This window comes from Lutra lutra, chromosome 15 (assembly GCF_902655055.1).
Source record: "Lutra lutra chromosome 15, mLutLut1.2, whole genome shotgun sequence".
NCBI lineage: Eukaryota > Metazoa > Chordata > Mammalia > Carnivora > Mustelidae > Lutra > Lutra lutra.
Window position 1 is genome coordinate 20456177 of NC_062292.1, and position 14986 is coordinate 20471162.

General features: G+C 44.4%; 1 protein-coding gene across 1 annotated transcript in view; it reads left to right on the top strand.

Annotated features, from left to right (window-relative positions):
- The window catches only part of C15H1orf21 (chromosome 15 C1orf21 homolog), a 143666-nt gene extending 129283 nt beyond the window's left edge, over positions 1 to 14383 (top strand). The window contains exon 5 of the mRNA XM_047705816.1: positions 13568 to 14383. Coding sequence (XP_047561772.1) covers positions 13568 to 13606 — 39 coding nt within the window. The 3' untranslated portion in view covers positions 13607 to 14383. The remainder of the gene's footprint in view (positions 1 to 13567) is intronic.
- The last annotated feature ends 603 nt before the right edge of the window (positions 14384 to 14986 follow it).

Here is a 14986-nt window from a genome sequence, read left to right on the forward strand (position 1 = left end):
AGTTTCGAGTTGAGAGGAACTTAAGAGAATATCTTATCCGATTGCCCCCCAACTCTTGAAAATTCCCACTAAGGGAATCCTCTGTAGCACAGAATGACACATGCCCATTTATATCATTTGGGAAGGAATTATGAAGCATATTTTGTTCTGCACATGTCTTGAAAGTTTTATTCTGAGATAATCTTGTTATTAATGGATACTTATTCCTCTCTTTGAAGTTCTGTTGAGTGGAGACAGACTCTGTTTGATTCCTAGAAAAAGCATTCCTGGGGCAGACAATTCTGGACTACCCTCTTTTTTTTTTTTTTTTTTTTTTTTTATTTGACAGAGAGATCACAAGCAGGCAGAGAGAGAGGAGGAAGCAGGCTCCCCGAGAGAGCAGAGAGCCCGATGCGGGGCTCGATCCCAGGACTCCGAGATCATGACCTGAGCCGAAGGCAGCGGCTTAACCCACTGAGCCACCCAGGCGCCCCTGGACTACCCTCTTTTAATCCCATTTTCCTACATGGATTCAAAAGAGGAGTACCAAAATTCCTTAAACTCATATTCCCAAAATTGGTTTTTGGAGGTTTGGAGATATTTAATCATATCCTGCCTCCCTTCTGGGTTCTTTAACAAACTAAAAACTGACACAGGGATCCAGGTGACTGTCATGGATCAATGACAATATTAATGAGCCTCATCACTCCCAAGTGAAGGGTTTCTCGTAAACTAGTTAGGAATACTTTTACAACACTTAAACGTAGAAAGGATCTATAGCCAGATTATATAAAGAAGTACTATTGATACAAACCAATACAAACCAGGGATGAAACTTCTGGGTCTGTATCCTTGAAATTTTTTTACATCTGTACAATAAAGTTTACTGAAGCATTCTGTGTTTGAAAGCAAAAAAAAAAAAAAAAACCCAAAAACAAAACAAAAAACCATGAAGGCACTGGAAGCAGCCTAAGTGTCTACCTTTAGAGGAATGAGTAGATGGAACTATAGGATGCTACAGTGCAGTGTTAGACAGCAGTTAAAAGAAATGAATTGGGTGTGTAAATGGAGTGTATAGATTTGAAACCATATCATTAAGTGAACAGAGGAATATGCAGAATGATAAAAAAAAAATTGTATGATTCCATCCCATTTTAAAAACATAAAAATGCCATATGTTGTTTAGAGATGGAAGTTCAGCCAGTATTTATGAAGTACCAGCTGTAGGGGCGCCTGGGTGGCTCAGTGGGTTAAGCCGCTGCCTTCGGCTCAGGTCATGATCTCAGAGTCCTGGGATCGAGCCCCGCATAGGGCTCTCTGCTCAGCGGGGAGCCTGCTTCCTCCTCTCTCTGCCTGCCTCTCTGCCTGCTTGTGATCTCTCTGTCAAATAAATTAAAAAATAATAATAATAATAAATAAATAAATAAATAAAGTACCAGCTGTATACCATGCACTGACACACACGTGTGTATGCACACATCAGTCTGGTAGATTTGTATGTATTTATAAATGGCATGTGTTTATATCTGCTATATACTTAAACATCTATATACACATCAAGTATAGTTTATTTGATAGAGTAAAAATTTGAATATTCGAGTATCAAAAATGAGCTGGAAGGCCACATACTAAACCCATGACCATCGCTGTACCTGGGGATGGAGGAGGGGGAATGGGGATGGGACAGCGATTTCATCAGGGCTAAGTGTTACAAAATATTCCTGCTTCTTGTGTCCAAGTGATAGAAATACAGTGTTTGTTACGATCTTTTTACTTTTCTCTATCTTCTCAATTTCTCAAGATTAACTGAAGTCTCTGAAAAGAGGACCTTGTTTATGACAAAATGTCTAGTGGGGAAAAGATTCTGTAGTGGTCACGAGTCCTGCTCCCACTTTCCTCCACATCCCAGTGTGTGCGGTTCGGTGGAAGACGGCCGACAAGCTCTAATACACAGGCACTGAGAAACGCTCTAAGTCACCCGAAATAGCCGTGTTTTTTACTTCCTGTGAAATCGTTATTCCCAAGGATTCTGATAGTCATGACCAGAGGTGGCGTTGACTTCTGTTAATCGTTACTCTCATTGGCCAGTTGGCCAAATATGTGACAATCCTTAATTTCAGTAGAGCTTCCCATTAGGCTAAAGAGTCCCCACAAATCTGGTCACTTCTGCTTGCCCCAGCCTGCCATGTGTCCTCTGGACCTCCCTCAGTTGTCATCCTTGCAGAATGCTCATTCCTAGGAAATGTTTAGTTTCATCAGGCCAGGGGGCCCCTCAGGATCCATAATGAAGTCCCACAGACCCTGCTTTCCCTTCTCTTCTAGGCTGCAGCTTGGCTATGTTGGCCATGTCCTGGATGAGGAGGGAAACCACATGGACATGTTCTCCCCCTCCTGGGGCCCAGGACACCCACTGTCATTGTCCTCTGGGCCTTCTCCACCTCCTATCTGGCTAATCCACTGTCCTCTGCCTTTTATAGGCAGGGACCTCCCACCAGGAGCTGTGGTCTGTTCCTGGCCAGATGCATGTCCTTTCTACTCTGAAAGCAAAGAGAAAGGGAAGGGACGGTGAGCACTGATCCAGCAGACAAGGTCACTCCTCTCGGTGAGGAGGAAGAAAAGGAACCAACGTTTCACACTTTCTCCTCACTAGTCTGCTAGCTTATGAGAAAGAAGTAAGAGGGGCAAAAACCCAACATCCTCCATTCTGTTCACATATGACTGGCTGGGTCAGTCACCATCCAGAGGGCCTCAGGGTGGGGCAGAGGGTGGTGATGAGAAAGGGCCTGCTGGGTTCCCTAACCCAGCAGGAGGGCTAATAACCATCTGACTCCTGACTGTTCTCACTTAAAAACTGTAAGGAAAGGAAGTGGGTACTTAGTCTCACCAAATCTCTGAGCATGCTCAATATACATCCTAGGGTATAAGCAATTAGTTCCAAACAAAGAGCTCTCAAGAGTTTGTCTGGAAGACACATCTTTGTCAAGAGGCATATGGATTGAAATCCCAAACTTGCTGAAGCCATTGTCCTGAAGGAGGTGAACCCCAGAGAAGCCATGAGGCTTCACGTCCTACAGGAAGTGAATCCTAGAGGGAACCTACAAGGCTTCATGTCCTAGAGGAAGTGAATCCTAGAGGAGACCCATGAGGCTTCAAGTCTAGAGGAAGTGAACCCTAGAGGAAACTTCATGTCTAGAGGAAGTGAATCCTAGAGGAGACACATGAGGTTTCATGTCCTAGAGGAAGTGAACCCTAGAGGGGACCCCATGAGGCTGAACCTACCAAGTAGATTGACCTGGCCTGGGGGTCAAGAGATGGTATTTAAATCTTAACTCTTATACCTGAAAATACACTAAGACATCCCTTGAATTAAGTCCATCAAACGGCCTGGAAATCTTGCACAAAGAATTCCGCAGAAATTTATGTTATAGCTGTTTATCATTAGAAAGAATCGGTTACTACAGGGAAAAATTTTATAAGATAACATTAAGTGAAAAAAACAAAAAGTATCTATCATAGCATTGAAACTATATAAAAATGACAGATATACAGACAGATTTAAATGAAACTTTGGAAACTCTCCAACTTGTTGGTAGATTATAGGAAAATTTGATTTTGATTGATGGTTTTCTTGTTTGTAAAATAAGAACAATTTTATAAAATGACATTTTAGAAGAGAACTCTGGCCCCATCTTGAGAGAAATGCCTCTCAAGATAGAAATTATCTCTGTTGCTTAAGCTTCTAGGAAGAGGGCCAAACCTTTGACAATGTTAGCCTCTAAACCCACTGATGGTAATTCTGTTCCCTGGAACAGGGGTGGGCAAACTGTAGTCCATGAGCCAATCCAGCTCACCAAACAAGAATGATTTTTACGTATTTCAATAGTTGGGAAAAGCAAAAAGCAGAGTATACTTTCTGACATGTGAAAAATTACGTGAAATTCCAGTTTTAGGGTCCACTAATAAAGTTTTATTGGAACACAGCCACACTCATTCTTCTTTAATCTATGGCTGCCTTCATGTTTCCAACAGCAGAACTGAGTTGCAACAGAGACCGTATGGAACCCAAAGCCTAAAATACTTACTGTTTGGCCCTTCGCAGAGAAAGTTGCCAACTCCTGCCCTACGATGGCAGTTCACTATGGCCTAGAGATACGAACCTCCCACCTTTATCCTCATTCCTGCTCACCTCCTAGGGGCGGGGAAGGAACATCATTGAAGTCCTCTGAGTGCCGAAGTCAGATAAAGCTTGAGAAACACGTGCCTTCACGCTTCTAAAATACCCTCCTTTTTGTTCGTAGAATGAGGATTCGGGTATTATAAACACTCCATGGGTTTTTTGTTTTTTGTTTTTTAATTTTATTTTTTATAAACATATAATATATTTTTATCCCCAGGGGTCCATGGGGGTTTTAAAGCCGTGCAGTTAATACTTGTTCTCTCTTGGAAATGAAAAGCTCAGTATGCTGTGACTATTGTCCCTGCTGCTGTTATCGTGGTGATTATGCCTCTGTCTGGTCAGAGAAACCGGCAGAAGCTGTCACACTCCTACTGCTCTTTACAAACGAGACCTTTTTCCAACCGAAATAGTAACGCATGAGTCTAATTAGAATAAAGCTCATTAGAAACAGAGATGGCCATTAATGCCTTGACTGATTTTTCTAATGAAGTAAGCCGGAGGAGGAGACTTGAACAGCGTGGCGAATTATTTTTGCTTTTCTTTGGCATTTCCTCAAAACTGTGACTAGAAATTGTTGTTGGGCTGTTGGCGAAAACGCTGCTGGAGCACTGACTGGAAAGGCCCTGCCACTTCCAGCCCTGAGGAAGCCAGGGGAAGGCGCCTGCTTTGGCCCGCTGCCCCGCGACGGGATTGGGGGGCTCTGTTCCACTTCTCCTCCCTTTTCCCGCCTCCTGCCTCCACATCCTGGGTGCTGGGTTCTAGCTCATCACGCACAGATGCTCACGCTGTGGCGTACAGCTCTCCTGACTACAGCCTAGGTGTACTCCTGGTTCAGGGACAGAGCTTTTAAATTGTCCCGATTCCCATGGAAATTTCGATCCGAGGTTGCCTCTGGATGGTGATGCCTGGAGGAAAAGGTCGGGGGAATGAAAGGTGTTAGGTCGGCAGAGCGAGGAGATGGCCCATTAAATTTCTGCACCAAAATGCAGTCACAGCAGTGTGTTTCCTGAATCAGGGTGTTCTTGGGCACCCGCAAAGCCACAATGCAGGATAGAAGTCTATCCAGGAGGCCAAACTAAGTCAAGAAACTGAAACTCAGGATGCCCATGATTGGGAAGAGAGAGGAGGAAGATGAATCATATCAAGGAGGCAGACGGGAAGTAGGAGAATCAAAATAATGCACGGGCCAGAATCTAACAGTGGTTCCTGGTGTGATCCGGAGGGATAAAGGAGGAGAGAATGAACGCTTCCGTTGGCCAGTCAGTCAGCAAACAAGGAGCCTGTTTTATGATGAGTGTAGCTCACGGTACAAGACAGAAACATTAAAACAAACTTCTGTAATGAGCCTCCAGTACAAAACTTAATGTTTGCCTTCTGCAAATAACGAGTCTTCCCTAAAATATTTAGTTCTCTGGCCCCTTTGCAGTACCGGTGAGGTTTTTAGTCAGAACTTTGTGACAACAGCAAAGCCTGAGTTTAAGACTCCTGGCTGAATATTATAAAAAGAGAACCATGGGGCGCCTGGGTGGCTCAGTGGGTTAAGCCGCTGCCTTCGGCTCAGGTCATGGTCTCAGGGTCCTGGGATCGAGCCCCGCATCGGGCTCTCTGCTCAGCAGGGAGCCTGCTTCCTCCTCTCTCTCTACCTGCCTCTCTGCCTGCTTGTGATCTCTCTCTGTCAAATAAATAAATAAAATCTTTAAAAAAAAAAAAAAAAAGAGAACCAGACTGGGAATGCCAACTGGTGCAGACACACTGTGGAAACAGTATGGAGGTTCCTCAAAAAATTAAAAATAGAAATACCATATGATCTAGTAATTGCACTACTGGGTATCGACCCAAAGAAAATGAAAACACTAATTTGGAAAAAATAAAAAAATAAAAAAAAAAATATATATATATATATATATGTATATATATATATATATATATGTATATATATCCCTCTGTTTATTGTAGCATTATTTACAGTAGCCAAGATATGGAAGCAACCCAAATGTCCATGGGCAAATGAGTGGACAGAGACGATGTGGTGTGTATATATGTGTGTGCATATGCACAATGGGATATGACTCAGCCATTAAAAAAAAAACGGAATCTTGGCCATGGACAACAACATGGATGGATCTAGAGAGTATCATGCTAAGCGAAATAAATAAATTTGTCAGAGAAAGACAAATATCATATGATTTCACTCATATGTGGAATTTAGAAACCAAACAAATGAACAAAGAAAAAAAGAGAGACAAACCCCAAAACAGACTGTTAACTATAGAGAACAAACAGATGGTTACCAAAGGGGGGGTGGGGGGGATGGGGGAAATAGGTGATGGGGATTAAGAGTTCACTTTGAATGATGAGCACTGAGTAATGTGTAGAATTACGGAATCACTATGTTCTATACCTGGAACTAATATGACACTGTATGTTAACTATACTGGAATTAAAATTTTTTAAAAAGGGACAGCTGGTGTTCCTATTACACTGGCATTAGATGGACACTTATAACTTAGCTGTCCAGATGCACATTTTTTAATCAAAACATAAAACTGCATTTGCCTTGTCCAAAAAAAAAGAGGGAGAGAAAGAAAACCAGACGTGATTCCTTATGGGGTTTACATAAGTATTATTTATATAAATGAGAATGCTAAGTAGTGGACCTGGGATTCTGATATCAGCTTTTATTCCCCGCCTTGCATTCCTGCTGCCCTCGGCTCAATTCCAGGCTCTTCTTGGGACAAGGCTGTGCTGCAGTCTCTGCTGATGCTGGTGTTCAAAACTCACTCTTTATCAGCTGTGTTGTTGAAGAGTACTGCTTCTAGTGCAATCCGTAAAATGTTGACAACTTGCTTTACTTATTAAAGTCCAAGACACTTCCCAGAAACATCACGTAACAGCCTCCATCCCTACACACACACACACACACACACACACACACACACACACAGCAGTGCCTCCCTCCAAACGCCTGAGTATTCATAACCATCATGACATGAGCCACACGAGGATTCCAGTAAATACCAAAAAAGACAAGGATGAATGAGACACGTCCTGCTGCCTAGAGTAAGGGAGGCAAACATTTTGGCTAAAATCACTATAAAGCATGGTGGTCTAGAAGGGAAGAGATTCTCCCTGAGCAACTGAGGGAAATGAAGAGCATCATAATTTAATAATCATCATCACTTGAAGATACGATGTTGGAACACCATTGTGACGACTGAGTGGCCGCTAGAGACAGCTGGCGGGGGTGGGGGGAGGGGTTCTGCGATGAGGTAACAATATATGTGAAAATGGCAGTTGGTGTCCAGCAGGAGCTGCCTGGGACACAGAGTGATTTTTTCCTGTCGCTTGTTTATGTGCCTCTTTGGTCCCAGAGTGTGCCTGAATCAAACCTTAGTAACCACTTTTTTTTTCTTTGGAATATTTGATTGAGGTTTTTTTTTTCATGCCTAGTCAAAAGGCAACAATGAAAATATTTGTACATATACTTCTGAGAACTTTATGAAGATATCATTTACATGGCATAAAATTTACTCATTTTATATGTGCAGTGCAGTAATTTTTTAGTAAATTTGCCAAATGATGCAACCAGCACCACCTTCCAGTGTTAGAACATTTCCATCACCTCAAGAAGGTCCCTCCTGCTTGCTAACACGATCCCCATGCCTATCTCCAGACCCAGGGAAACAACACATATATTTTTTAAAAACATATCTTTGGGGGCTCATCTTTGAGATTGATTTCAGTGATTGCTATAATAAAGGGTATGAACGTTTTTATGATTCATGGTAGGTATTACCAAGTTACCCTTCAAAGCTGCCATATTGTTCGACACCACTGCCAGCAAGCTTGGAGAACTACCTTCCACCGCGTACTTTCAAGAATTGGGTGTCGCTGTTTTTTCAATAATATTTAATTACTTGGGGTGCCTGGGTGGCTCAGTGGGTTAAAGCCTCTGTCTTCAGCTCAGGTCATGATCCCAGGGTCCTGGGATCGAGCCCCGCATCGGGCTCTCTGCTCTGTGGGGAGCCTGCTTCCTCCTCTCTCTCTGCCTGCCTCTCTGCCTACTTGTGATCTCTGTCTGTCAAATAAATAAATAAAATCTTTAAAAAAAAATATTTAATTACTTGATTTATATTTTTTGATCAGTGAAGCAGACCACCTTTCTATTTATGTGTTCACTGGTCTTACGTCATTCTGAATGAGTTTCCAGTTTGTACCCTTCCCTCTTACTGAGATCCTCTTACTGTCCATTTTTTATTGGTATGAGCTTCTCCTATAACTTACAACTTATGGACACATGGTATGCTACAGGTATTTTTCCCATTAATGGCATTTGCCTTTTTATTTTATTATTTTTTGCCCTGCAAAAGTTTGTCTTCACGTGATCAAGTGCGTTCCTCTTTTTATCTTCTTTCTTGCGACCTTTTTCTATTCCTTTGTATAAGTTTATTTCCCTCTTTCCCCTGAGAGCTGTTTCCCTCTCCAGAACCTTGGCAGAAGTTCTCTTGTTAAGATTGAGCACATCCATTCTCTTGGAATCTGTCATTCCTGGTGATTCCCTTTGTCAGCTCCTGAATTCTGAGCTCTCTTATGCTGTGTATCTGGGATATTTTATTCTGTGCAGGTGATATTCTTAATAGGTCCGTTTTAATAAGATCATGGGGAAGTGGCACCCTTGTAAGGCAGAGACCTACCCATGTTATTTGCAGGTGCAGAACCAAGAGGTGATGTCATTCTGGGAAGAATCATCCTCTGGTTCCAAAGGCCTAGAGTAACCCATTCTTTAGGAATTACAAAAAGTCAGAGTTTGGGTCCAGCTGTTGAACAGTGTGATGGGCAGCTTGGAAAACCATCTGACATTTTCTAACCTACAAGAGAAGGCTCCCAGTCTGGAATGGGGTAAATGGAGGCCCATCCTGCATTAGATGCAAGGTCAGAGGGGAAAACCTCTAAGTCCTCTTTCAACTCTGAAACTTCACAACTCTAGATATTTTTCATCCTTTCGCTTGGGCAACAAATATTCACTGAGCATCTCCCATGCGGCTCACACTAGTCTTGAGTCCTGAACACGCAGCACTGCATGAAAACAGTCTCTACCATCCTGATGTTTCTATGCGAGAGAGAAAACAGCCAATAAAGACAGGAATTAATACATTAATGTCGGGAAATGATACGTAATATAAATAAAAATGAAGCAGAGTAAGGGAAGTGTTATTGTGTATAAGGCGTTCAGGGAAGACAGTGAGGTGGCATTTAAGCGGAGATCCAGAAAATGAGAAGGGATGGGTGTGGGGAGGGCTGAAGGCAGGGAGAGCCAGTCAGGACGGAGGACGATGGACGAGCACCCAAGCATCCGGCTTGTCTGAGGACCTGAAAGTGACTAACTCATTCAGCGGTGGCCCAGTGTCTCATCACGACAGTTTATTCACTCCCGCATCTGTTGATCTCATTTTTCAATGTCATCGTTAGAGCTAATTTATTAATTACCTCCCTCCCATGTGCAAAGCTTTGCCAAACACCTTATGTGTGTTAATTCTAATTCCTTCATCAACACTGTGTGTTGGATCTTACTGTCCCCATTTTACAGATGGAGAAATGGAGAGTCGCTGCATCTTTTTAGTAACAGCCATATGGCTCTGATCTACCCCATTGGAAAAATACTCAGTTCACAGCTGAGTGTTCTGTACTTGAGGTATATGTATTGGGCTGAACGCACACAGGTCTACAGAAATGTACTGGAGACTTCCAAGATAAAACCACACCCGCAACTGGGCAGCCAGTCCTTGACCGTTTGTCTCGTTAAACTTAAGGAGATAAGCACTGTAGGTACTTTGGAAAACAATTCTCTTGTTTGAAGTCAGTCCTTGAGTTGCCCCTCTTTAGCAGAATTTAAAATTAGGATAATGGTCTTCCTTTCTCTGTTCCTTAATATCCCTAATTCCTAGGTTATTGAAATTCTGGACATTTCAATAAACAAAAATCCTCACCCTAAAACCTTGGAAATGTATATTCTGAGCTGACAGAAATTTCTTTACATTTCCAAGGAGATAGCACAGACAGCTGACGAGGACACGGAAACCTGTACAGAGTAGGGATGTGGCCGTGGGCAAGAGCTCTTCGAGATTTTCGAGTCTGCACCATGATGCCCCTGTGGGTCTTAAAACAGCCCTTCCTTTCAGCATCCCCGGGACTTTCTGGCCCTGCAAGGGCCTCGTCGGAATCTTCTTCCCTGTAGCTTTCAGTGGGTCCTTTGCACAAGGGTGGAATTGTGTCCCCCGGTCCCAATTCTGACTGTGGGAAGCATCTTTACAGACATCCCTTTTGCAGACCCTTTACGGGGAAGGACTCCCTCAGTTGGAAGAATTGCCTGTCCTCCCAAACACGGCCGACTCCCACCTCTGCCTTCTGCCAGCTCAAGGTTTTCAGGTTCTCTTTTTAGCACAGTTCTTTATACATTTACATGAGACGTGCAGTCATGTTGTAGAAGGCCTGCCCGCATGCAGGTGGGGTGTTCCCGTGGCAGTTCTCGGGTTCCCCATCCTTAGAAGGGCGCCAGCCCCCTGGGGGCTCTTACCCTCCAGACCTTTAATTTCCAAATCTCCCATCCATGAAATATTTGGTTCTCGGAGCTGCTGGCGGGTGATAACAAGTAGGGAACTGATTACCATTTGAATTCAGTTGTCAGCCCACTCAGTCATCACAGAAAGGGGGAGGATGAACCCTGTGGTCTTGGGCCCCTTTGAGATTTCCCTCCAGGTAACACAGCACCGCTCCCCCGACAGGGTCGGCGTCAACAGTCAAGCAAATAATGTCTGCAAAGCACCTGATGGCATTTTCTTCCTCCTCCTCAGAGTGATGATAATTTCCAAGAAGCAAATGCTCAGGAAATGATTATTACAGTCTCGGGTTTACAGAGACAGCTGATGTGGGTTTGTCCCTGATATGCTCCTGCTGCGTTAATACCACATTAGCTGGCCAAGCCTTTTATTTGCGGCCTCATTCAGATAGAAGGAAAGGGCCTTAGGCATCTTTCACAGAAGTTTTATCCAAGTGCACAGGGTTCTGGCCCATCTGAGGTACAAGGCTGCGGGGCGGGAGGAAGGTCTCGCCGCCATCTCTCCGATCACAGTGTATGACCACAGTCCTCACTCACCGACAGCCACAAGGAAGGAGACCCCTGTCCCCCTGTGGCAGGGCTGGTCAAACATGGGGTGTATAATAACAGTGATGACAGTGAAAGCAGCAGCAGTGACCTTGACTGAATACCTGCCACACACTGTGTTTTCCCATCAAATCCTGATCACAACCCAGAGAGAGAGAGAACCACGATTATCCCCAGGAAACCAAAGCCCGGTGTTTTGCCTGCTGTCACACAACAGTGTGTCTGTCCACATATATGCTGGATATGTCCTCTTCCCTTTCCTAATAAAAACTGCACGAGCCCTGCCTTTCCCCTCCAGCTAAACCCCTGGTGCCCACGGGCAGATCTCCTCCCCGAGCCTCACGAGTTGAGGATCCGTGGTCAGCATCGCCCGGTCTGTTTCTAGCATTGTGCTGGTATGCCTGGATGTGTCCTGTTTCTCCCCTTGAAGGCTGAACTCCCAACCGCCAGGGTCCACAAGGTTCTCCTTTCCAGCTCTCCAGCATGCGGCTCTCCCAAGGGGTCTGGGCCAAGGCTAGGATGACATCCACTTGGGTGGCGTCACCAAGGAGACTGCTGATGGGTGCTGAGTCATGCTTCTCTCCTTGCCAAGTAAAGTCAACCTGGAGATGACCTGGGGCTCAGACATGCTACAAGTTGCAGGGGGGGTGGGGGACCAGACCATGCCCCCTAGTGAATCACGTTCGAGGAGAACAGGCAAGCTGGGGCCATTTAGCGTGGGAGCTGGCGACCTCTCGTGCTCCGCGGGCCCCCGAGACTTCACGGTGTGGCAGCGTTTTTTTACCAAACACATCTGCATACACACTACACACGTACAACATGTACAAAAGGCTGTGCTGGGCACCATTCCATCACGTTACGACTATTAACTCGTTTAATCTTCAGCAAGCGTGTGAAGTGGGTATTGTTGTTTTCTTCACTGAACAGTTGGGGAAACCGAGGTACAGAAAGGGAACGTGATAGAGATACCAGAGTTAGTAAGTCACAGAGCCAGGATGACTGCCTGGCCAGATAGTACAGCCTTAGCTCTTATGTTCGGTGTACAAACGGTGACAAACCTGTAAGACACTTGAGAACTAGTTTTATGCAAAATTGTTTTTTTCTTTAAATTTACCTCTGGGAATAAGTTCCAGTTACGTAGGGAATTCTGTTTTTCAAGGAATATTCCCTCCCCCCTCCAAAATTTAAGTGTGTGGTGCGTATACAAAAAGAGACAGGTTGAAGGGTACAAATAGTATTAACACATGACCTTTTACAAAGCCCTGGTCTGGGACCCTGTGGTACAGGCAGGGCAGGTTCCTGTCCTATCGTGAGGGATTATGGACCAAGAAGCTGAAGGCTTTGACCAAGACAACCCACCTAGGTCAGATGTGACGCTTGAATCCCAGAACTAACCATGCCCTCGTAGACTGTATGACTTCCTGGAGAGAGGATGAAAACTGTTCAAAAGTAACGATGGGGTGTTGTCCTTAAGCCTTCAAGTGACCTGTTTTGGTGGCAAATGAATCAAAGAAGCATTTTCGCCTTTCTTGTACCTCCTACATAAACCAAGCATAGTCCCGTAGTCCCAGACTTGTCATACAAATGTCAGTAAATCTTTGACTTTTTTTTTTAAAGATTGCATTTTTTTTAAAGATTTTATTTATTCATTTGACAGAGATCACAAGTAGGCAGAGAAGCAGGCAGAGAGAGAGGAGGAAGCAGGCTCCCCACTGAGCCACCCAGGTGCCCCTGAGTTTTTTTTTTAATCCCCTGTTTTAATTTAGAGGGGATTCAAACTAAGACATCCCTGGATTATACTCTCCCCTTCTGTAAAATTATAAATTCTGGGCATGGAGATACACCACCATAGATCATGAGCAGCCCTGACGCCAGCCAGAAGTGACTTGTTCATTGTTTATTTCAGTTTCTCTTGGTCTTGAGAACTTGGTCTCCTGATTGGATCGTCCATTTGGTAATTTTGTGGTGAAAGACTGAGTCTTGTATGTGCCTAATGTAAGTCCTTACCAATATAAATATAGCAAGGGTTTATCTGGGGCTCGTAACACTTCCGTGCCCTGAGGCGTATCCCATTGATAAATCAGCCAACACGGATTTGTGGCTTCTCTCCCTTTTGCCTGTAGTCACTGATACAGCCTGAGCCCTCTTCCAAGAAGACAGACGTTGGGAGAAAATTGCCAGTGATTCACTGTCTTGGGTTCTGCTTGGAATTTCTCACTCACATACTGTCCTTCTCTTTTCCCCTCCAGGGTCGAGATTACTGTTCCGAAGAAGAGGATATCACATAGCACCCATCCTACCACTGAAACCAGGAGCTACTACTGTGTAAATAGGTTACACCCCAGTTGAAATTTTTGCAAAGGTCGGTTCTCTCTTCAGCGAACAGCACTATAGCGAAAAGAAGATCGTTCCATATCGTATGCCCCATTAAATTACAGTGTTTCTTAATGAACTTGCAAAGGAATATTGCTAAAAACACACAGACACACACACACACAAAAACTGTTCTCGAACTTTCTTTGTTGCTGCTAGTTAAAACTTGTTGCAACTTCTCACTTCTCTTGTGTCCAGGTATGCAGCAAAATTCTGCATTTTCACCTTAAAGATCCTGTCGGTTTTCCAGATGCTCTCCAAACGATTTTCTATATAAGATGAGGTAGTGGTGAACTCAGACATCCAACTTCTGTCGTAGAACTGTTCTGCTTCTAAGACAAGCATCTCCTTCCCTCCCTCCTCCCTCTCTGTCTCTCCCGAGCGGTCCAGAGCCTTGCTTCCCACTGCCAGTGCTGCGCTTTGGAGACAGGATGGTTGCTATGGCAAGCCTGGTTTCTCTGCTAAGAAGAGGTAGAGAAGCCATTACCCATTAAGAGCATGTGGGGACGGGACTGCCGGAGTGACGTAGGCGCGAGCGGCAGGTGGTTTCCTTGACGAGGTGTCTTCATCAAGGATTAAGCTTGCAACATTAGCTTTGCTCAGAAGCAGTTGGAAGTGTGATCACAATCATTTTGAATCCCTCTTCCCCACTTTTTTTTCTAAGAAAATAAACATTTTACTGTTTTTATGTATCCTTGTCTTCTCCCATTCGTCCAGTTCAGTGTCTTACGGTGATCCTGGGTGCGGAAGAGGAGCCCTGCTTTGCAGGGGACACCGACAATTGAGCTTCATGGCTCCCTCCCCTCCCACCAATCCGCCACCCATTGGCAGGGCCTCCGGTGGTCAGAGGAGATGAGGGACTGCCCCTCGACGTTTTAGGAAGGCCCGAAACCACCCCGCGTCCTTTGATTTTATTAGCAGATCAGCCACCCTACGTCCTCACTCGCTCCTTCCCGAATGTTCCGTGAGCCTTGCCACTTCCTTCCTCGCTCCCGCACGGCCCTGGCTAGGACAGTGCCGTGCGTTCCCGTCCTGGACATGTAGTACGTTGACCCTGGTGATGCTGTTTGGAGATGCGGAAGCCGAAGCCCTGGGGCAGTGCTGGGGGGAATGTGAACTGTGGGTTTGGTAGAGTTTATTTTTCCATATTATATGAAGAGAATGATCTCTTCTCAGAGACAGAAGTAATATTTTTAACAAATGTTGTCACAAGTAAATAGCAATCAAAAGGAGAAAATAACTTTTGTATTTTTTTAACGCGTTTGATAGCTTTGACGAGGGTTCTCTTTGTGACC